This window comes from Zootoca vivipara, chromosome 10, assembly GCF_965207765.1.
Source record: "Zootoca vivipara chromosome 10, rZooViv2.hap1.1, whole genome shotgun sequence".
Lineage (NCBI taxonomy): Eukaryota > Metazoa > Chordata > Lepidosauria > Squamata > Lacertidae > Zootoca > Zootoca vivipara.
In genome coordinates, this window is record NC_142593.1 from 41,146,609 (window position 1) to 41,168,878 (window position 22,270).

Genomic DNA, 22,270 nt, shown 5'->3' on the forward strand with positions numbered 1-22,270 from the left:
AAAGCATTGCAGGAGATATTGGGGTCCCTACCAGGCCCCAATGACGAAGGTGGTTCGGATAGATTTTGAACCACCTGGAACAGTCTCCTGCTGCTGTTTTCTGCAGATGCGATAGAAACGGTGAAGAAGGTCCTCTTCTCCGTCGTCAGTGCCACTTGGTAGGCTCGAAGGTGAGCTCTAGCCCGTGTCCGGTCTGATTCAGAATGAGTTTTCTGCCACCAGCGCTCTAGCCGTCTCAGCGACTGTTTCATTGCCCTCTGCTCTGGGGAAAACCACGGGGCTGTCTGGGCTCCATGCAATCGGAATCAATCGGGCCACCAGGGAATCAGCTGAAAGTCCATTGACATGGGATAAAACATCCCCTACCGCTCTCTGGAAGCGAATTGGATCCATTAAGTAGTGGGGGCGGACCATCCGAATCGGTCCGACCTCCCTGCAGAGGGGAAGGGTCGCAGAGAAGTCCAGTATAAGAAAGTAGTGGGCTGAACAGGGGAGCACTTGTTAATTTTGGGAATTTTGTTCTGTGTTCAGCAGTGTGAAAGTTGTGTGAGTTGCAGCAAGATATTTGGTGCAGGGAGAGCTTTAAAATTATGGAATACATACAAAGTGTTTCTATGGAAGGTCTCCTGTATAGTACACCACACATAAAGTTCGAAGTGTTAAAATCAACGTGATATATCCCTTCTGTTTAAAATAAAATCTTTAAGCTGCAACTCTAAACCTTCATACTTAGAACTATGGCATTGAAATCAGTGGAATGTAGTTCTGATAAATACTTAACATATTGCTAGGTGATTTGCGGAGCAAAGGACATTGTCCATCTTCTGCAGAGTTCATTTTAAAACACCATGTAATGAGTAAGAGGTGATAAAAGGTAGGTACAATAGGTGAGGGAAGGCAAAGGTCAGTGCAACAACAACAAAAAAGGTACAAGTGGGACCTGCAACAAAATGTTGCACCGTGGAGTACTTCTGTTCAGTTAACCATGCTCTTTTCTAGGCTGTTGCACTCCATTTCCCTTCCCACTTGTTTTTCTCTCCCCCACCCACCATTCCATTGAACATGCTCATTCCGGACTGGGATTTTTTTTGTTTTCCCTTTCCCCCAAAGTTTTGTGCATTTCTGCAAATCATGGGTTCCAGCAAGTCTGCTGATAACTCCCTCTTCTGTCTGGGTGGTAGTGTTCTGGCATTCCCCCCTGGGCTTCCAAAGTAGCAGGACTGTTAACAAGACGATACCATAAAATATTGATTCAATTTTTGGTTAGCAGTGAGATATTTAAACCTATTTCTTTTATACAAAACACAAAAGAAATGTTTTTAATGGATGTTCCCGACGAGGTGTCAAGGCCTTAGTGAGCAGATGAAATAGACATTTAGTCGTGGAAGCCAGACTCAGGGTGAATTCAGATTTGTACGTTCATTGCTCAGGGTGGAACTAAACTTTATGTTATTCACATTTTTAGTTCTTGTGTAGATAATAAATAACTTGGAGGCGGCAGCTGGTGATAAACCAGCATGGAAGTGGGATTTTAACTCATCACTTGTGCCTTAATAAAAAATTGGAGCTCCCCTCCCTCCCAAAGAAACCTGTTTATAATGAGAGGAAAACTCCCGCTGTTGCCACACAGGACCATGGCAGGGGCAAAGGGCTAAATATCCTCTTCTCCAGGACTGGCCAAATACATTTTACTGCCTGAAGAAAAGTAGTAAATGGTACCCCCCACCCCTGCCTCCCACCAAATCAAGGAACAGAGCATCCAAGCCAGGTTAGTTATTTGGGGACCTGAGGCAGAAAATCCAATAAGCATCTCTTCCCCTCCTTGACAGCAAAAATACAGTAACAATAATGCTCCTGAGCCGAGACAGTATGATTCATTCTTTCTCTTACACAGGATGGCCCTAGGTTTGTAGCCACTAGCTACACTTGTGTGCTACAGTCTTTGCTACCGGTACTACTGTTACCTTCCCCCATGTTTTCTCCACATCTAGCATGTTGCTAGGGGTATAGGAAAAACAAGGATAAGTTGTTGGCTTGAAACATCACTTTATTTACCCGCTTGGAACTGGAAGAGAAATGAACAACCCAAAAATCGTGTGTGGCTCCCAAGTCACCAGATAGCTACTACCAATCTGCTATACCTCTGAATTAATGGAATCAAATATTTTATCAAAAATACTTTAATTTAGTGATAGGGTAATATGTTGTTGATTGTCAATATATTGTGATAGGCTACTGTGATAGATGGGTTGTGTGTGTGTGTGTGTGTGTGTGTTGGACTAGATCAGTTGGGGAAACCGTGACTCTTGTGCAACCAGTGTCCATTTTTACGGAGCTGGAGCTGGAGCTGGAGCTCCTGTCTGACTCTATCAGTGATCTGGGCATAGAATTGGAGGCTGCAGGGGCACTAGATGGGGAACCATATCAAGGTCAGAGCCAGAGCTGAAGATAATGAGACCATTGCATCTGAAACTGTTGGAAAGCAGCCCCCAGAAAAACCTCCCAGATCCCAGATCACTGGGACCTATAGGGCTAGAGCCCAGCCCCGCACAGGCACCTTCCCCTGAAAAGACAGATGACTCCTACCACATATCACCAGTCCACCAGTTTAGGGAGTGCACCAGGAGAAAGGCTCTGATACACAGGGATATTGCCTGTCTTCATGCAAAAGGATTGGCCATTAAAGCTCTGGAGTTCTCTACAAGGTGGTGGAGTCTGGAGGAAGTAGTCTGGATACAAGGGCCTCAGGCTACTTCCAACCCTTGTTGGAATGAGTTGCTTACTCTGAGCTATCTGTAGTTTGGGTGCTTAGCCTTGCTGCTCACCCCGACCCTTGCTGTGTTCTCTGTGGGATTTGGCATCAAACAAGTATAAAACAGCTCCTCATCCCTGGACTAGATAATTCAAAGGAAGTAGTGCTACTTAAAAAGAGCATGATTTAAACTTCCAGGAGAAACAAAGTATACTTTCAGTATATTATGAATAGGCTTTCTTTATTTTAGATTATTTTATTTAGCTCTAATTGTATCAGTATTTCATACAGAACTTAAGAAACTAATGTACGTAATGCCACTAGGGGGCAACAAACGTTTTAGATTAAAATCAAGCTACCAGGCTAAAAGCAGAGAAGATATATACTGTAAAACGTGGTCTTTCAGCAATTAGCGAAAATGAATGCTGAAATATATTTGATCACCAGTAATTTTTTTATCTTATATACATATGAATAGAACTTGGATTTTGGGGTTCAGCTGAACATGAAAGTCTTGATTTTGAGAAATAGCTATAGTTATCCTTGTAACTTGTAACTTTCAGTTCTTTGTGTAAAGAAATGGCTCTATCCTGGTGATACTGCATGTATTGGATACAGAGGCAGGGAACTCAAAACTTCACATGCTCCTCCGCACTACTGCTATTTCTTTTTGCTTCTGCTGGCACTTGATCTTGCAGTTGTAGTGGATAGCCAGAGGAAAATGTCAATGCAGTGTGCAGCAGCTATAAAAAAGGTAAATTCTATGTTAGGGATAATCAAGAAATGGATTGAAATTAAAGCTGCCAGAATTATAATGCCATTATACAGATCCGTGGTGCAACCATACTTTGAATCCTGCTGTATTCAATTCTGGTTGCAACTGGAGATGCAAAGGAGCAGGAAAAATGAACAAAAAAATTGGGAAATTTCCCCCAATTTTTCAATTTCTTTCCTGCCCCCCCCCCACTGCTGAAGCATCCCTTACCTAGGCTGTGCAGTTGTGGAATGAAGTGGTGATGATGCTGGCAGATTCTGGTGAGATCTCATGAGATCATGCCTGAAATCAGTGCTGCTGCCAGCAGCTGTGGGCACCCCCAGCTGGGGACCCACAAGCGTGCTGTCTTGGGGGTTTCTGCTGCCTGAGGCAGCTGCTTCACCCCGCCTCATGGGTGGGCTGGCACTGGGTGTATGAAAGTAAACAAACATTTCAATTCTACCTATCCTAATATTACTACTTACAAACAGGGCTTCTTCATGGGTAATGTAGTATCTTGGGTTGTCAAATAGAGGTTGAGGGACAAGGAAGCTCCCATTGATGCCAATGGAAATGTATCTCTAAGTTTCTTGAACCTTTTAAAAAATGCAAACAGCAGCTGCAGGGCAGGATAGGGTAGGGGCAGTCGGGCTCAGGATTGCAGGGTCAACACTTTCCTCCTTGTTGTGGTCCCTTTGAAAATCATTGCCCCAAAGCAATAGGAAGAGGGAAAGCTGCAATTTGCATCAGGTGCTACCGTATTTGGTCCTGAAAACCCTTCTGAGCCAGACTCATCTTTGAGGTGTCCAGAAATGAAGTTATGACACTAATCAATAAATACATTTTTACTTCATATTGTGAAAAGCAAAATACTATTTTTCAGACTTAGTGCTGACACACACACTTCCAGATAATTCCTGAGTTTATTATAAATTATAACTCAAAGTATAGTTTTCACTGTATTTTATGAGAGGTGATTTGCTTTGCTCTAACCATATGCTTTAGAATTTTGAAAGAGTAACAACAGAACATTTCCCTGGAAACCAGAGTAACCGGTTCTGTAGATATTACTTTGAACTTAGATAAGTAATTTCTGTTGAGAGTTGATACCATGTGTAGTTTTGAGATGAGAAGGGTTTTTAAAAGTGGAAGTACATCAGCATTTCTCATCGTACAGTTGTTCTAAGACAGAAAAGGTGAGTTGTCCAGTTATCCAGATGAAATACAGATTCTAATGTGATGTAAGAAAGAGTGTAATTTATTTGACTGAATATGAAAGTAGTTAGGGCTTATTTTCAGCTGGAACTCACTTCTGGCACCTCTCAGGTGGGTGCCATTATAAGAGAACAAAGAGAGAGACGTTCATGGTGAGTTCCAGCATCTCTTTTTCTATTTTTTTTTTTAAAGCACTGAAAGTAGTAATACAGTTAACTTTCTAGTTTAGAAATCTAAACTAGAAAACTGGTTAGATGCAGTGGAATGATGGGAGAAACCAGCTGGGGAACCAACAAGTGAAGAAGGCTCAGAGCCCAGCAGTGGTGGAGGAAGCCGCTTGGGTGCCTGGAGCGGCATGAGCTACCCATAGGGGCGGGGCGCACCGCGGGGCCTTCGGAGTCTGCCTGCCTCCTACCACTCAGCCGCCCTACACCGGGGTGGTGGTGGTGGTGGGAAGGCAGTGGGCGGACCGTTTGGGCAGCGCGGAGCCTGCATGTGCCCAAGCCAGGACACACGCCCTCCTGGACATGCCCCCAGAACAATGGTGGTGGGACAATGATGAGTGATCATAGGGAGAAGCGGTAGAAGACTCAGAAAGTGAAGAGGTAACAGTGCTTATAGACCTGGGAGAGTCAGTGGCAGAGAGAAGTCCAGTATCAGAGGCAGAAACTGAAGCAAGGAAGGAGGAAGGCCAAGAGGCAGAGATGGGTCAGGCTGGTGAAGAAACATGGTTTCATTTACACATATTTACACTTGAAGGATGGAGTGTATCTATTTTGTTGTTGCCCTCATAGCTCCAGGAAGCTTGGGCCCAGAGCAGAAGACTGCCATGCTCCCCAGTCTGTGTGTACAGCCTCTCCCAGCCAGCCCCACATGGAGTTCTGCCTGCCCCCCCTTCCAAAACTCTTTTTTTTAAAGGCCAGTTTTCCTTCAGCCTACACCACCACCCACTGTCCACATGGAACTTTCCCTCCCAGGTTACATAATCAAACACTGAAATCCTAAACATGTCCTTTGTCTCTGCTCATCATCCCCTCATGGGAGGAGGGGCTCACACTCCTCTGCTGCCCGGCACAGGGTAATGGTTTGTATCAATTGCCCATTACCTTCCTTCTACTACATCAGGGGTGGCCAACTCCCAAGAGACTGTGATCTACTCACAGTTAAAAACTGGTGGTGATCTACCCAGTTTTGGGGGCTTCAGGTCAAAGTTGTAGGGCTTTTTTAGGGGGGAGGAAAGCCCCATTTCTTTGGGGTGCAGGGCAAAAATGTTGAGCTTTTTTTAGGGGAGCCAAAGTTGTTGAGCTTCTTTGGGGGGAGCCAGTGATCTACCAGTAATCTACCACAGACGTCCAGTGATCTACTGGTAGATCACGATCTACCTGTTGGACGTGCCTGTACTACATGATGGTTTTTCTCCCCAGGCAATTCCAGGGCAGGAAACTAATTCAGTCTGAATTTTTACACTGCTAAGTTTTCTCACACCTGGGTGAAGACTTCAAGTATTTAGTGATCTTCTACATTTACTGAGTCTAGAAATTAAGGGGGGAGGAATCTGGTACCCAGGACTTCTAGGGGAATCTGCCCCCCAACTCACAATATGTTATTAAGTGCATTTCTGCACACAATGAAGCGTTATATGTGATTACATTAAAGCTAACAGTAATTGTGTGTGTTTGTGTGTGGGGAGAGTCCACTTAAAAAGCCTAATCTATAGTTTTGTTGTAAACATATCTACCGGTATGTTGGTACATCAGTTCTTCCCACTAGTATTCCTTTAATATTTTTTCCTGATAAAACACAGTGGGAGTACATACTAGCACATGTCAGAAGGGAATAGTACTATAAGGGAGGTAACACATTGTACATATTAATTTTTTTTGCTACCTCTGTTGCTACATCACTTCATTTGTACTATTGCTATTAAGCAAATTCTTCTTACCACATTCTAAGATTTAAGTTGCATCAATCATTTTCTCTGGGGAACTGAGAGCAGCTGATCTTTCTTAAATGTGAACGAGGTACTGTTTAAAGCTTCTTTTTTAAAATAATGATTGTATAGCTGTGAAATATGCCAGCTGATTTACTTTCATTATCTAAGAACTACAAGCCAAAATGGCTGATGAAATACATTAAAAGTCACTTCCTTTTCCATGCTAATCAGATTAATACGTGAATTTTGCAGATAACACTAGCTTCAGTTCCAAGAATCAGAACTGTGAAAAGGCTTGATTTACTCAAAAATCTGTTGTGAAGTATCTTTCAGTACAAAGAGCTGAACTCATTGATTGAAATACTTAAGTCTTGTGTGCAAATAATTTTGTTTGATTTCTATGAATAGATGTCTACGTAAGTTAGTGGAAGATGGAGGAAAAAAAATCTTTTTCTAAGTTATCCACCTTTAGGTTTTTATTCTACCAATGTGTCTGAGATTTTGGTGCCAGGTTCTCTTTGCCACTCTGCCCCCACTTTCTCCAAGCCAAAAAAGGCCTTCCCTTGGGGAAAAGGGAGATGGGGGTAACAGATGATAGGAGGCAAGGCTCTCAATAGTTGTGAATAAAATGTGAAACTTTAATTAGGTTAAGTACACAATGTATGTCTTTTAATTTGAAGTGAAACCTCGTGATCTACTTCATGCTGAACTTAAAATAGAAGTGCCTTGTAAACATGTTGTTATGTTTTGGCTATCTAATCTTGCTGTGCATAAGGTTTGAAGGATGATATTGTTCATTGGCCTTAAGAACTTTAAAAGAAAATATTTTCAAATGGCTTAGTATAACATGCAGAAACAATATACTGTCAGGAACAGTTTTTGTGATTGCTTATAAATAGAAGCTGCTTAGGAAGTTTAGTATTGCTTGATGACATCTGCTTTGCAATTTATACAGTGGCATCCTTGGGCCAGGCACTTGAAGAAAACAAACACATACTTTCAAAAGACTATCACTGTGTCAGACTGTGCCTTAAACTATGTATGTCATGCAGTGTTATGGAACTCATAAAATGTCACAGTACTGCTTATGAGCAATAGTGGTGCTTTTTGCAGACCTCTCATAACTGTGTCTCATCAGATTAGAAAGTGTCACATGTAGCACTTATACCGTAATATATCAACCTTGGAAACCCAGTCGCAGATATTTCATAAAATGTTTTGAGATTATCATTTAATATTGGTACCCCCAAAATGTAATGACTTATGGAAATACATAAAGAGAAACAAAGAGGGATCAAAACTGCCCACCCTGATTTAATCCAGATTTTTCCTTTCTGGAAAAAAATCAAAAAAGTTTTTAAAAAGTTTGCTCCCAACTACCCATTTGTGATCTCTCAACAACCTGCAGATTAAGCCCCTGCTTGGAAGCACTATAGTATTCCTGTACTGTTTGCTGTTGTTCCAGATGCATGTTTGCCTTCATAAATTTTGAGCAATTTGCAGATCTTAAACTTAAAATTAACCTGATCCCGCTAATGATACACAAAGAAAGAGGTGTGTTTATATATGCATCATCCTGCTGGGAGTATAAAAGGCTGCTGAGCTGGAGACAGAATAGAATTTCAAGGCAGCAATCAGTTTGCAACTGTGGTTCATTCCAAGCATGCTTCCAAATCAGTGACAATACTGATCACCCCATAGATATGGGGATGTAGGCTTGGGGGCTGGTTTAGGCATTCCTTTCTCCTTCCCATCCCCCCAATGAAGTCCTCCAACAGTGCATGTAGCTGATGGGGAGAGCTGATTTGGCATTCTTTTGTATCAACAGTCTTAGTCCAGGTACAGTAATGTAATAAATTTAAAAAGCATCTAGATAAATTGCAACAATATTTTATTTTTTTAATGTGTCCAAATGACAGGTGCCCATAATGAGAGCCTTTATTTAGCTTTGCTCTTTCTCCTTTGAATTCCTTTACTATTCATAGCTCAGCAGTCATACTTATTTTAACTACACTTGAAAGGAGCAGACTTACTTACACAGCTGCTGTTCTCCCCAAAGCAGAATGTTGAAGTATTTAGAAGATCATATATAACAAATCTTTGCTGGAGAAAAAAAACACTTTTCAAACATCAATTGTTCAATACAGTATATTAATATATCTGGGACTGAGAAGTCATTGTTCGGTTTAGAAATTGATTTACCTCTTCAGGAGTAGGAGTTGTTATAGTTGCTATAGGGCAAACTTTAAAGAGAGGTCCACCTGTCTGGTTGGTTTACTTATACACAAATTACTTCTTCGGATCATGGCAACAGTGCTAATAATGCAGCAGTTTCCAGCATGAAAATCCTATTTCAATAAAAAGTATGCTCTAGGCTTAAATCTTTTGCCTCTTGAATACAAGTGCCTTAAGATTCCAAATGCAGCTTCCTGTTTCTGCTCTTCTTTAGTAAAACCTTCCCTTTACACCTTCTTTTGCATCCATCTTGTACATCTTTTCCAGCCTTCATGCTGTTCTGTCAGAGAGCCTTGTTATGAATGTCCGTACATCAGCAGCTGTTGGGAGCAAATACTGTCTTTCACATCAAACAATCACACTGGGTAAAATATGCAAAGGCTTGTCTTTATCTTCATTGTAAATGCAGTTCTGCATGCAGAGCACCACAGTACATAAATGCTTAAGCTATAGTAGGAACAATATTGTCTCACCAGTAACAAAAAGTCTATAATTCATTTCTTGCTCAGGGTCTTAGTTTCAATAACCAAAATGCCATCATGACAGAAAAGAGCATTCAGATCTTTTGTTTCAACTCTGTCTGGCAATTTGTATTGTCTAGTAAAGCTTCTGGCTATAAAGCCATGTTCATCCATCCTGGGTCCATGCTGAGCTTTGATCAGGAGCCAGCCTTCAAAGGTTTGAATGATAACATCTTCAGGACGGAACTGCACAACATCTAGTAACACTTGAAATTTAGGCTTTTCTTCATCTGTATGGTTCTGCTCTGTTTCAGCAGTACTCTTGACTGTATGTATATTCTTTGTCTGAGTGGCTGTGGCTGGGCCTGGCAAGGCATACAGAGAGTGGTTTAGTTTGCACGCATCCAAATCTTGATCAGCAAAATGCTCCTGATAACGTGCTGGAGTTTCCACCCAATGCCGTATAACTACTCCTTCCATTGCTGAAACAATGTTGATAAAGCTGCTGCTTTGTTCTGTTCAACTGGAACAGAACAGTCTTGAACAGAGTAGTGTACCCTTTCCCAGTTGTATCACCCACTTACAGACTAGTTTATCAGTTGAGATAGTGTGTTATTTTTAGCTCTGGCAGAGCTTATTGCTTCACTGGGTGTGACTCAAATCCAGAGGCATGCTGCATCTTTTGACAAGCTGACAATTGACCACTATTTATAGGACTTGTGCTTGAGCTGCTTTGAAGGTAGTCATTTTCAATAATTGGCATTTGTATGACATTATTCTACACTTTCTCTTTTTTGTTATGATTCAGGGTACATCAGTATATTGTGGTATATGCCCCCCTTTATTCTTATTTCTTTAAAAACTATACTGTTACAGTGAATGCAAGTTGTTTATGCTCTTGCCTCATGAGCAAGAAGTTGATTGCTCTGGATGTTTTCTTCAAGTACAAAGCTTGAATCTGTTTATTGAATGGATGTATAACATTGCCACTGGAGGTTCAAGTGACCTTGATGATGTGGAGTGCCTCTTTCCAGCTCCATCTGGTTTGCCAGCTACATCCTCTTTTGGACAGAGGTTACCTGGCCACTGTAATTTATTACCTTGTAACTTTCAGATCAGCCATAAAGAAGGCTGATCGCCGAAGAATTGATGCTTTTGAATTAAGGTGCTGAAGGAGACTCTTGAGAGTCCCATGGACTGCAAGAAGATCAAACCTCTCCATTCTGAAGGAAATCAGCCCCAAGTGCTCACTGGAAGGACAGATCGTGAAGCTGAGGCTCCAATACTTTGGCCACCTCATGAGAAGAGAAGAATCCTTGGAAAAGACCCTGATGTTGGGAAAGATTGAGGGCACTAGGAGAAGGGGATGACAGAGGACGAGATGGTTGGACACAGTGTTCTTGACACTACCAACCTGAGTTTGACCAAACTGCGGGATGCAGTGGAAGACAGGAGTGCCTGGCGTGCTCTGGTCCATGGGGTCATGAAGAGTCGGACATGACTAAATGACTAAACAACAACAACTTTCAGACTGTTTTATTATAGCATGCTTTACATGGGGCTGCCCTTGTAGATGACTTGGAAACTTCAACTGGTCAAAAATTCAGCAGCCAGATTATTGAGTTTCCATTTAAAACTTGCATAACCCCTTTTGTTGTTTTTTATTTTAAAAAATAGATATACCAGCTTCTGGGCCCAATTAGTGTTGTAGATAAAAAGGTAAAGGACCCCTGGACGGTTAAGTCCTATCAAAGGTGACTATAGGATGCGGCGCTCATCTTGCTTTTCAGGCTGAGGGAGCCGGCGTTTGTCCACAGACAGCTTTCCAGGTCATGTGACCAGCATGACTAAACCGCTACTGGCACACGGAGGACCGTGTTATAATCCTAAATAAAATAGGGCCCAAATATCTGAAATATTGTTTCCTTCCCTGCAGAATTTCTCATGTGTTAAAATTGGCAGTGGAGGCTCTCTTAGTAATTCCACCACCCGGGGGTAGCCTGGGAGAGGGCATTCTCTATGGCAGCTCCTAAGTTGTAGAATTTCCTCCGCACAGAGGTGCACTTGGCACCTTTGTTATATAGTTTTCATCGTATGCTTTACCCTGGCCTTCGGCAGCTGAGATATATATTTTAAGATCCATACTACTTTCTTGACTGTAATTCAGTTTAACTGTTTTAACATTCTATTTATGAATTGTGTCAAAACCCATCAGTCCATTGGTATCAGCAGGGAAACTGGTGAGTTCTTTTAGCCCTAGGAGGCGAAAAGAAGAATCTGTAGATCCACTGAGGCTACCTGGGTCTCAAGCACTGCAGGGGAAGCCAAAATTCCAATAATGTGGGGGGTGGGTAGGTTTTTAGCACTAAATGCAAGAATGGAAATACAAAGATAATTTATTTTGTTTCTTATGGTCATTAGGATGATGAAGGAGATGTGAAAGGAACTGAAATCCTTCTCTTGTCCTTTGCCAGTCTTCCAGAGCCTTCTTCCTGGCTTCTGAGATTTTGCCAGGAATTTCTACTACATTTTGAAAAAATAAAAATAAAAACCCAAACTAAACAAACTTGCTTGCTAGATTGTATCCTTGCTATCCTTACATAAAAGAACCATGCAATTTATAAAGCTGTGTTCAGGAGAAAGCAGTCTGTTAATTGCATAGAGGCTTTATTACACCAAGGTTCCAGCTCCTTTGCTCTCAGTACATAGATAGTTTGAACTTAAAAGGCCTGGTGAACCAAAGGATTTTTTACATTCTAATAATAAAGCAATGGGAAATATTTTCTATTAAGCATTACAGTATTTGTTAAATTACCCAGGAGAAGATTTTTGTCCTGTCAGTTACCTGGGCTATCAAATGTCTTATAAAATTAAGTCCCTTTTGAAAATTTGTGTTAACATTATTACTTACATTAGTTCAGTTAACTGTAGCTTCACAAAAACTGAGAGGTGCCTTTATAAACAAACTGTCTGGGAGACTGGTTTGATTCTACAGATACACTGAAATGCATGATATGATTGCTGAGTCATATCAGCAATGTATTAAATTTTATTTTACTTATTATTGTAGTGGCCATTTGATTAAGCAATAAATCATGTGAATTACAATCATGAAAAATGAGATTTTCAAGGTTTGCAGGCCACAGGTTGGCTGGGCTCAGTCCATACGCATAAACCATCCCACCAGCAATATTGATTTGCCCCATCTAGTACTTAAAAACAAAATAAAACCAGACTTCTACATTTGTAATATATTCATTTAAAGAATACTGTAACTAGTTTTAGAATGCAAAAAGTTCTGGATTTTAAACACCAGTGGTTGCAACACCTTCCAAAAATGGTACTGCTCCAACTCCTTTCAACTGACTCAGGGTTGCCCACCCAAGATTTTCCCCTAACTACGGGTAGATTTTTTCAAGATCACTTGGGGAGAAGAGGTAATAATTTAAGGAATATGTTAATTGTAAGTAGATAAAAACTTTGGAACTTAAAATAAGTATTCTTTTTCAACTTAAATGTTTCTAATGTACTCTTACAGTGCAACCATGTGCTTATTTTTCAAAGGTTAAGTTCCAGTGTGTTCAATGGGGCTTACTCCCTTCTAAGAGCATTTTGGAGTTCATCCCAAGGCACAATAATATATATATAAATACTTTGAATTGTAGGCCTATCCAATATTAGTCATATTCAGAGTGGACCTATTGAATAAATGGATATGACTAATTTCTGAATAAAACTCACTTGGATACAACCCTTTGGGTTTGGTGACAGGGTTATAGGTATTTTGGTGTGAGGAAAACACAGATTTTTTTTTTACTCAATTCAACTGAAAATGTGACAGCCCCCCCCCCCCATTGACATGTAGGCAAGCTGCAGCTCTACTTGGTTGCTTTTTTCCACTTCTTATATTTGTTGTTGAGGCAGAGACACCTTTGAAGTACAGGACTGAACTGGAACTTAACATCTGATAACAAATAGAACACGCTGCACGTTCATAGAAAACTGTAAAAATAACTCTCTCTACTTTTGACAGTCAGCTTGCTATTTCAAATGTTTTAAAGAAAAACTGTCAACATCAGCACCGTCTAGTATGTCCCGTAGGTTGTCCCACTATAGGGCTTAATGGCATCTTGAATGTTTTGTCCAAATTATTTTAGCTTGAATATGGCAGCGATGCCTCTAATGAACTCAAGTAACATACGGTCTCGCTGCTCAGAAATCCTTGAGAGCAGATAGCACTCTGGAAATTATTAACGGGCAGGTCTGTGCAGGCCACAGTAAAACACTGAATCTTGAAGGGAAAGTATCCAGATGCCAAATCTGTTTTGTGTGAGACATATTTCTATAAGCCAGTCATGCAAAGCATTGCAGATTTCAGAGTTTATGTGCCCTAAAGGATGATGTGAAGCAAGTTTCAAAACAAGTTATATACATAGTAACAATACTTTGTACTTAAAACGTTTTATGTGCTTTGCATACATTATTTCAGTAATCCTTGCATAAATGCCGTACTATAGTACTATTATAGCCCTATGCTGTGTGTTGTGAGAGACAGAGAAAAACACAGAAGCTTAAGGCCACCTAGTAAGATATGGAAAAGTTTTAAGTTGGGACTTCTAGTTCATAGCTAGTCGCTCAACCACCATTCTCAGAAACACGAATCCTTAAATATATGAATAATGACAGAACAATTGTGTGAATGAAGTAGCTTCATTTTACACAGCAACAAACTTGTGTTTGCTTCACAAAATGCTGAGAGATGCAGGCCAACAAATACGGTACTTGGGACAGTAGGTTTGTAAACAAGCATTTTGGTTTCCCTGCATATGTCCCAGTCCTCAAAAACTGCATTTCAATCAAGAGAAAGCTCAGGTGATGCTGGAAAGATAACTTCCCAGGTAGGAAAAGTGATAAATCCATTAAGTTGGATTTGTGGTGTGGAGGGGTTCTTTTGTGCTTCTTGGTTCAGCATTTTGATTTTTTGGATATTGAATGCTAGCTCTTCCTATGGTGAGTGAATTCCACATTAGATCTACTTGTGCTCATCAATAGCTGCCAAGATTGTGGAGTAATTAATATGGAGATGTTCATAATGGCAGTGAGTCATGGGGTAAATTGTTATGACTGGAGCAGGATCATTCAGTAGAGAGGCCACTTCCATCTAGCTGAATTCCTATCACAACCAGAAATGCCAAGCTATACATGACAGTTGCTGAATCTATGATCTCTGATACTCAAGTTGTAAGAACATGTGGGGTCCAAATTAAGGAGCAAAAAGAGTGCACTAAAACCTTATCCCTTCCACAGCTTACCTCCTTGTAGTCTGTTGCCTGAACTCCTCCCTCACAGGCTCCAGGACTGGAAGTGAGTCCTTGGAGAGAAAAACATCAAAGATGATGGGTGAAATGTACTCGGAGTCGAGAGTGAATTTCATGCTCTTTATTCAGCTCATAGTCATCGAGGAGAAGAGGAGAAGAAGAATGGCTCTTTTCCCAAAACCATCTGCTTATATACATTATTTACACAATGGGCCTTGCGTGATTGGCTACTTCAGGGCTACACCTGTGGGCCAATTATATTGTGGATTGACTTCTGCCTGCAGCCTGATTGGCTGCTCCTACAGGCCAATCAGGTAGCAGATTCACTTCTGCCAGCCGCCTGATTGGCTGCTCCAGCAGGCCAATCAGGTTGCGGATTCACTTCCACCTGGAGTTGGATTGGGTAGCTCCCGCTGATTCTGAATCCTATTGTTCTAGGATTCAGCTCAGTACATAACAATGGGCTATGGAGAAATAAGTTGTGGCAGGTCAGGGTTCATTTTCCCTCACTCACCCACTCATTCCTTCTGCTGTTAAATTCTCATCCTATCCCACAACACATAACCCAGCATATCTGGGTTTTAAGCACATGAGTCTGCAGCCTTCATATCTAGTATTAAAAGAAGATTTATGTATTCATGATTGATAAGTCCATCCGTTGCTATTGGTAATAATGGTTATATGGTGGTTATATGGCACTTCTATGTCTCAGACTCCCAGTTGCTGGACAGCAATAATAATAATTGTCTTCATGCCCCATTCATGGACTACCATGAAGCATCACCTTGCTTGCTGTGGGAAGTGCTGGACTTGTTAGAGCTGTGGTCTGACCTAGCAGGACTCTTTATGTTTTATGGATTGCAGTTTAGATGGCTAAACTGGCCCTACGATAAAGCTGAACCGATAGCTCAGATCTAAGATATTGCAAAGGGATTTTCAAGGCAGTTTAAAATCAAGAATTAAGAATTTTAAACTGAGACAGCAGCAATGAAATATCACTAAAACCCTACTAAAAAGTGCCACCTCAAAAAGAGCAATGTAGGTATGGTGGTCAATAGAGGCCCTTAAAGGCCAAGGAGCTTTCTAAACATAAAGGTTTTAAGACTATATTGGAAGGCCAATAAGCAGGGGGCAAAGTTGATCTCTCTGGGGAGAGAGTTCCAAAGTCTGACTGCTACACATTTTCTTAATTGAGGTTTTCAAATGTTAGCTGATATATAAGTGAATTATTTACTTATACTTTCTTTAAACATGTATACATAGCAGGGGCATTGCTAGCCGCTTTGGCACCTGGGGCGTCAAAGCGGAGGCACCCCCGGGGGCGGTGACGTCATGATGTGCGGGCGTGGCGCCCCTCGCTGGCACGCTACTCGCCTCCGTCCACGGAGAGAGCGCACCGCAGCAGGAAGGGAGAGCGTGCATTGGCTGAGCAAGCCCTTAGAGAGATTTTCGCCGAGTGGCTGCCGGGACCAGCTTCCTCCCTCGGCCAACGCACGCTCTCCCTTCCTGCTGCAGTGTGCGCTCTCCCTGGACGGAGTCGAGGGGGGCCCCAGCAAGGGGCATCACAAGCGTTGCCTCGCTGGCCCGCCCCTCACCTCCACCCAGGGAGAGCGTGCAGCAGCAGGAAGGGAGAGGGCGCGTCGGCCAAGGGAGCAAGCCGGTCCCGGCAGCCGCCTGGCGAAAACCTCACTAGGCGCTGTAGGGGCTTGCTCAGCCAACACGCACTCTCCCTACTGCGGCGCGTGCTCTCCCTGGACAGAGGCGAGGGGTGGGCCAGCGAGGGGCGTCACGCCACCCACAAGCATGATGCCACCTCGTGTGCGTTTTGGGGAGGGGCACGTGTTTTGGGGGCAGTGTGGGCAGCCGTGATGGTGCCCCTGGGATCACGTTGCTCGGGGCGGCCCGTCCCCACCGCCCCTATCTTCCTACACCCCTGATACATAGCACAAATGATCAAGCACATGCCAGAGTTTACTTTCAGTTTCAGTTGATTTCTTGGATTAGGAAGTTGCCAAAGGTATCGGGGAAGGTCAGTTAACAGTTATACTTAATTATGTGGCACCTAAGTCAGGGTGGTGAGTGCTGCAGGAATAAACAGAACATATATTTCTAAATACCACTCCAATTTTTACTTAAAATGTTACTTAAAATGTTTACTTAAAAGTGAAAACTCCTGATTTTCATGCAATTTGGGAAAGTAAGTATGCTGAAGATTGCAACTGAATTGTGTTAAGCTTTGGGGTGTAAAGAAAAATGTGGTTACAACAGAAGCACAATTTATTTGGAGAGCAGAACAGACTGAACTCCATGATCTGCTGCCCCAAAATAGCTATACTAGACATAACTTGGTGCTGTTTGTACCAGCTGCCTCAGGTCCCATGGGCCAAAATGCTACTTGTCTGGCCTTATGAGTAGGATGAAATGGCCCTTGTAGGGCTGTGCCAGGCAGAGACTAGGGGAAAATACCAGCACACTAGAAGTGTTGTAAGTTACCTCTTTATGCATTTTCCAAGAAAGTGTATTTTTGGCCTGGCAACTGGTGTTATGACACACACTTATGATATACAACAGAGATGGTAAATATTTGCTTCATGGGCCAAATCTAACCTGTCAATCCAGCCTATAGCACTCTCCTTGGGCCACATTCCTTCCTCCTCACTGATGGCTGCACAATTGTATTAGCAAGTGAAGCTTGTATATGTGGATGTGTGAATAAATCAATGAATGGATAGCTCTGTGTTTATGCTTTGACCCCACCATCACTGATACATGACCCCAGTCAGTTCTCTCTGAGAACGTCTGGCCCATAAGTGCAGGAAGGTTCCCCACTTCTAGTGTAGCATTAGACGAGAGACATTTACCATATTTTCCTGTGTATAAGATGATTTGGGTATATAATTTGAGTCGTCTTATACATGGATGGTGAATGCACAGGGGTTTGGGCTCAGGCGCGGGCGGTCTGGGCTCAGATTCAGACTCAGGCTCTTGAAATATTGTAACCCTAACTTTGCGTGACCTCCACATTTTGAAAATAAAAACAAGAGGATTTAAGGCTTAAATGAGAACTGTAGTAGGGCTAGAACTGGGGACCGCAGGAAATTTGAGATAGATACACTAAAACAGATTGACATCAAATGACCTCTGTACTTGTGTATTTCTTGGTGTGTAAGCAGTATATAAATATGTAAATAAATAATACCAACAATTCTCATCTAGTGATGTGATTCTTAAAAGGAATGTATTTTGTTCCTTTACTCAAAAAGTAAAGGCAGCCCTGTTTAGGGAGGCTTTTAATGTTTAATAGATTACTGTATTTTATTTTTCTGTTGGAAGCTGCCCAGAGTGGCTGGGGAAACCCAGCCAGATGGGCGGGGTATAAATAATAAATTATTATTATTATTAATATTATTATTATTATTATTATTAACAAATAGGCAATGCAGATTACAGTTTGGCTCCTCAGCTAAATGCAGGCACAGTTCTGCTGCATTAGTGTAAGAAGCTTGAGCATAAATAAGGTTTCTGACTCAGGGCTAAGCAGCACTTAGCTCTCTACTTAACTTAGCCTTTCCCTACAGAATGACTCTTCCACAGGCAGGCATGAAATAATTAAGGAAAATCTCTCTCTAGGAAACCAAACGGATACGGTTATGATTTTTTTTTGGGGGGGGGGGTAGCAAGTATTATGAGAATCTTCTAATTCCTGGATCCAGCACAGATTCAGTTCCTGGAATAGCCAGCCTAGCTTCCTGGTGAAGTAATGACCTAAGAAAGGGTCATTGAGGTAACAAAGGAAGTGGCTCTGTGCCAGAGAGCAAATGGGTAGGCCCTCTCCCTCAATTGTCTGGTACTTAGAAAGACAAAAGCCAGAGTTAAGATTTGAGCTATGTCAGCTGGAAGCTGGCAGGTAGCAGGCTGGGCAGCTGGGAGACACAGCTATATTTGATTTCTGTTGGAATCCAAGGCTGTAGCTAGGGGGGAAGCAAGGCCCTTTTGGCGTTTTAATGCTGTGAACCCATCCATTGTAGGCTCAGGTTGTATATATGTGTAACTAAACCGTATATCATAAAGACGCCACAGTCTCTGCTGTGCCTTATTCTGAGGAAACCAAACCCAGTGTAAGTGCCTGGAACCCTGGAATCTTGCACTGCTCTGAGATTGGGATGGTGTGCTCAGACATTCCTAAGATAGTAATATGCATGTCTTACTGATGTTACCGGTCAACTTAGAACAACACTACCAATATTCCTGGATTCCAATACAGTGGATGCTCGGGTTGCGAACGTGATCCGTGCGGGAGGCATGTTCACAACCCGCAGCATTTGCAACCTGCAGCGACGTGTCTGCGCACGCGTGGGTCATGATTCGGTGATTCTGCGCATGCGCAAAGCGCGATTTGCCGCTTCTGTGCATGTGTGAGCGCCGAAACCTGGAAGTAACCCGCTCCGGTACTTCCGGGTTCGGCGCGGTGCGCAACCCAAAAACACAACCTGAAGCGTCTGTAACCCAAGGTATGACTGTATATTGAAACCTTGCAGATGTGGTACTGTACTTGAAATGTAGTACAAGTTCTAAAGGGCATGTTAGGATATTTAAAAGACCTTTATAAGAAAACATCTGTGGCATACAGAAGAGGCATGGTCTGCAGAACGTAATAGATAATGAGTCTATGTTGTTAAATTTTATACCATTACATTGCTCTGCAGCCTTACTCCTTTAAAAAAGCAAAACAAAACTGTAAGCATAGTCCAGGCACCCCCAAACTTCAACCCTCCAGATGTTTTGACCTACAACTCCCATGATCCCTAGCTAAGAGGACCAGTGGTCAGGGATGATGGGAATTGTAGTCCAAAACATCTGGAGGGCCGAAGTTTGGGGATGCCTGGCATAGACAATACAAGTTGAATGGCACACTCAGAAACAGAAGTTTCTTGAACATTCAGTGTGGAGAACAATTCTGTATTATTTGAAAGTTCACTCTTCGTTTTAATGTTAGTTGGCTTTTATAGAATGTAATCCTAATTTGGTATTTTGATACTTTGGGACCTGTACAGTTACCCAAAATTTGATCTGTAAATTCTAAACACATCCCCAGGAAAATGTATTATACTGACACCTTGTGGTTTGGAAAAAATACCACAGGAATACTTTAGCGCAGAGGTTTTCAACCTTTTTGAGTCCATGGCTCCATTGACCAACTACATACTTTCTGCAGCACCCCTGTAGGATTCAGGTGTCCAGTTATGTCACCCCTTTCCTGCAGAGCTGGCAGCCTCTCACCTTTTTTCAAACATCCTCCCTTGTGGAGTGTTCCCTCAGCCTCCTCTCCTCTCCTTGGGAGTTCTCTGGGCAGCTGCCGCCGCCGCCACCGTTGATCTCTGATAAGCATCGCTCCCCTGCCCCAAAGAGAGACGCCCCTTACTTACACTGCCCCACATGGGCCTGGGACTTGTCTGTCCATTCCCAGCAGCAAGGGCTGGCAGACTAGCTGGCTGGGTTCCCTCTCCCACTTGCTTGCTTGCTTTGATGCCACATCAGCTCCAGGCAACCAGCATCTGCTGGCCAGCTCCAGAGGCACAATTTACCTGGGCAGCTTGTAGCCAGGGCAAGGTGAATAGAGAGAGAAGAAATAGGATTTAATTTTGCCTAATATGAGAATGGTATTATGAAATCACAATAGCTTTGCAAAGACATGGAAAGCTAACTACACACTTCAAAGTACATGACTTTCCCCAAAGAATCCTGGGAACTCTACTTGTTAAAGGGTGATGTGAATTGTAGCTGCAAGGGGGAAACTTGAGTTCCCAAGACTTTTGGGGAAAAGTCAGGTGCTTTAAATGTATGGTGTGGATCTGCCCTTAGTATGCAATCATATTCAGCAATTTTCATTTCTGCTAACAAGCATAGAACTTAAACAAGTCATGAGTACAGTTGTACCTCAGAAGTGGAACAGAATCCGTTCTGGAAGTACGTTCGACTTCCAAAGCGCGGCTTCTGATTGGCTGCAGGAAGCTCCTGCAGCCAATCGGAAGCCGAGGACATTCAGCTTCCAAAAGTAAAATAAAAAAATTCCTTCAGTAGCACCTTAAAGACCAACTAAGTTTTTATTTTGGTATGAGCTTTCGTGTGCATGCACACTTCTTCAGATACCATGCATGCACACGAAAGCTCATACCAAAATAAAAACTTAGTTGGTCTTTAAGGTGCTACTGAAGGAATTTTTTTATTTTACTTCGATCCAGACCAACACGGCTACCTACCTGTAACCAGCTTCCAAAAGAACATTCGAAAACCGGAATCCATTATGTTTTTTGGGGGGGGGGGGTTAAAGATGAATTTAGATTTATATACCACTTTCTTATAACAAAAGATTTCCCCACTCTTTAGTGCTTATGGGTTACCCTCTTCTCTCACACTTTCTCAGACTATCACTTGGGATCCTCCTATTTCACCACTCTAGAATAGCCACACTTTTTCACTCACAGTTCGTAGTAGAAGAGCGGATTAATGTTCTTTGCCTGATCTCATTCCTTCCTTAACTAAAATGTATTATGCTTTTTCTGGAGAAATCTAAGTCAGAAATCTAAGTTGTATATGACAGGTAAAAATGGTTATGGTTAATGACATTTATACTATGATATATATTTATTTAAATTTATTATTGGCCATGGTTAAAGTCTTATATGATATATTATTGATTTTATAACTTTTGTTTCAGTTAGTAGGTTGTTCTATTCCAAATGTGGGTAATTCCAGAGTAAAAATACCTTTTCATAGACAGAAGGAAAAATACACTAAGATGCTGAGGTCACAATCCTGCAGCTCTAGTGCATGTTTGGAAGTGAGCTTTGCATGCACAAACATGTAATGTACACAAACTGAGAACTGCTGCATGCATGTAGACATTTTCCATAAAGAGAAAAGAAAATTCCTGAATGAGAGGGGCTCTAGTTGAGCTATTTAACTAAATTAATATCCAGACATGACTCTTCGGAGTATTAAATTAATGATATAATATTCTCAATGTAGCCTTTGCTTCTGCTACAGTAGAAAGTAGTAACTTACAAAATATTGTCCCACAATTAAAAGCTCCTGTTACCTTGAGAGTAGAGGAACAAACCATACTTCCTAGTTTGTTGCTTATAATTGAATGTACTGTGCTTCGTTAACACCCATAATTCACCTAGATGCCACAGTTATCTGCTGTTCTTGTTTTGCCCAGGGCTGTATTCTGCTTGTTGCTTTCAGAACACACCCTGAATTAAAAGGCTTTACATAGTGCAACAAAAGTTTAAAATCTTACAGTGGTCCTTTTATCAATTAGTTTACAATGATTCCTTTTGTCCTTCCCCCTGACACTGACACTTAAGCTAAGAGAAAATAATTGCCCAAATGATGGGTTCTAGTGAGTGAGGTGTCACAAGTGGAATGCTGACAATTTCAACTTGGTATCATGATATAGCCGATGTGTCCTAATTTCTCTTCAGTTTCTACTACTTATTGTGTGTGTGTGTGTGTGTGTGTGTGTGTGTGTGTGTGTGTGTGTTGAGACCATGCCTTCCCTTCCCCTCAGCTTTTTCTGTTCAATTCAATAATATATTG

The 22,270-nt window shown here is 41.9% G+C and overlaps 1 protein-coding gene across 6 annotated transcripts; it reads right to left on the reverse strand.

Annotated features, from left to right (window-relative positions):
• Positions 1-2,976: 2,976 nt before the first annotated feature.
• Positions 2,977-9,952, reverse strand: HSPB3 (heat shock protein family B (small) member 3). Of its 6 annotated transcripts, none has more exons than XM_088652762.1 (3): positions 8,857-9,952; positions 8,692-8,757; positions 2,977-3,495 (listed from the first exon to the last, which is right to left on the reverse strand). In XM_088652762.1, the coding sequence occupies exon 1, from the start codon at positions 9,828-9,830 to the stop codon at positions 9,384-9,386; it is 447 nt and encodes a 148-aa protein (XP_088508888.1). In that variant the 5' UTR covers positions 9,831-9,952; the 3' UTR covers positions 2,977-3,495; positions 8,692-8,757; positions 8,857-9,383. The 6 variants fall into 6 exon arrangements, with proteins under 6 accessions (XP_088508888.1, XP_088508887.1, XP_088508886.1 ...); XM_088652761.1 differs by having other exon boundaries at positions 8,688-8,757; XM_088652760.1 differs by lacking the exon at positions 8,692-8,757.
• Positions 9,953-22,270: the final 12,318 nt, after the last annotated feature.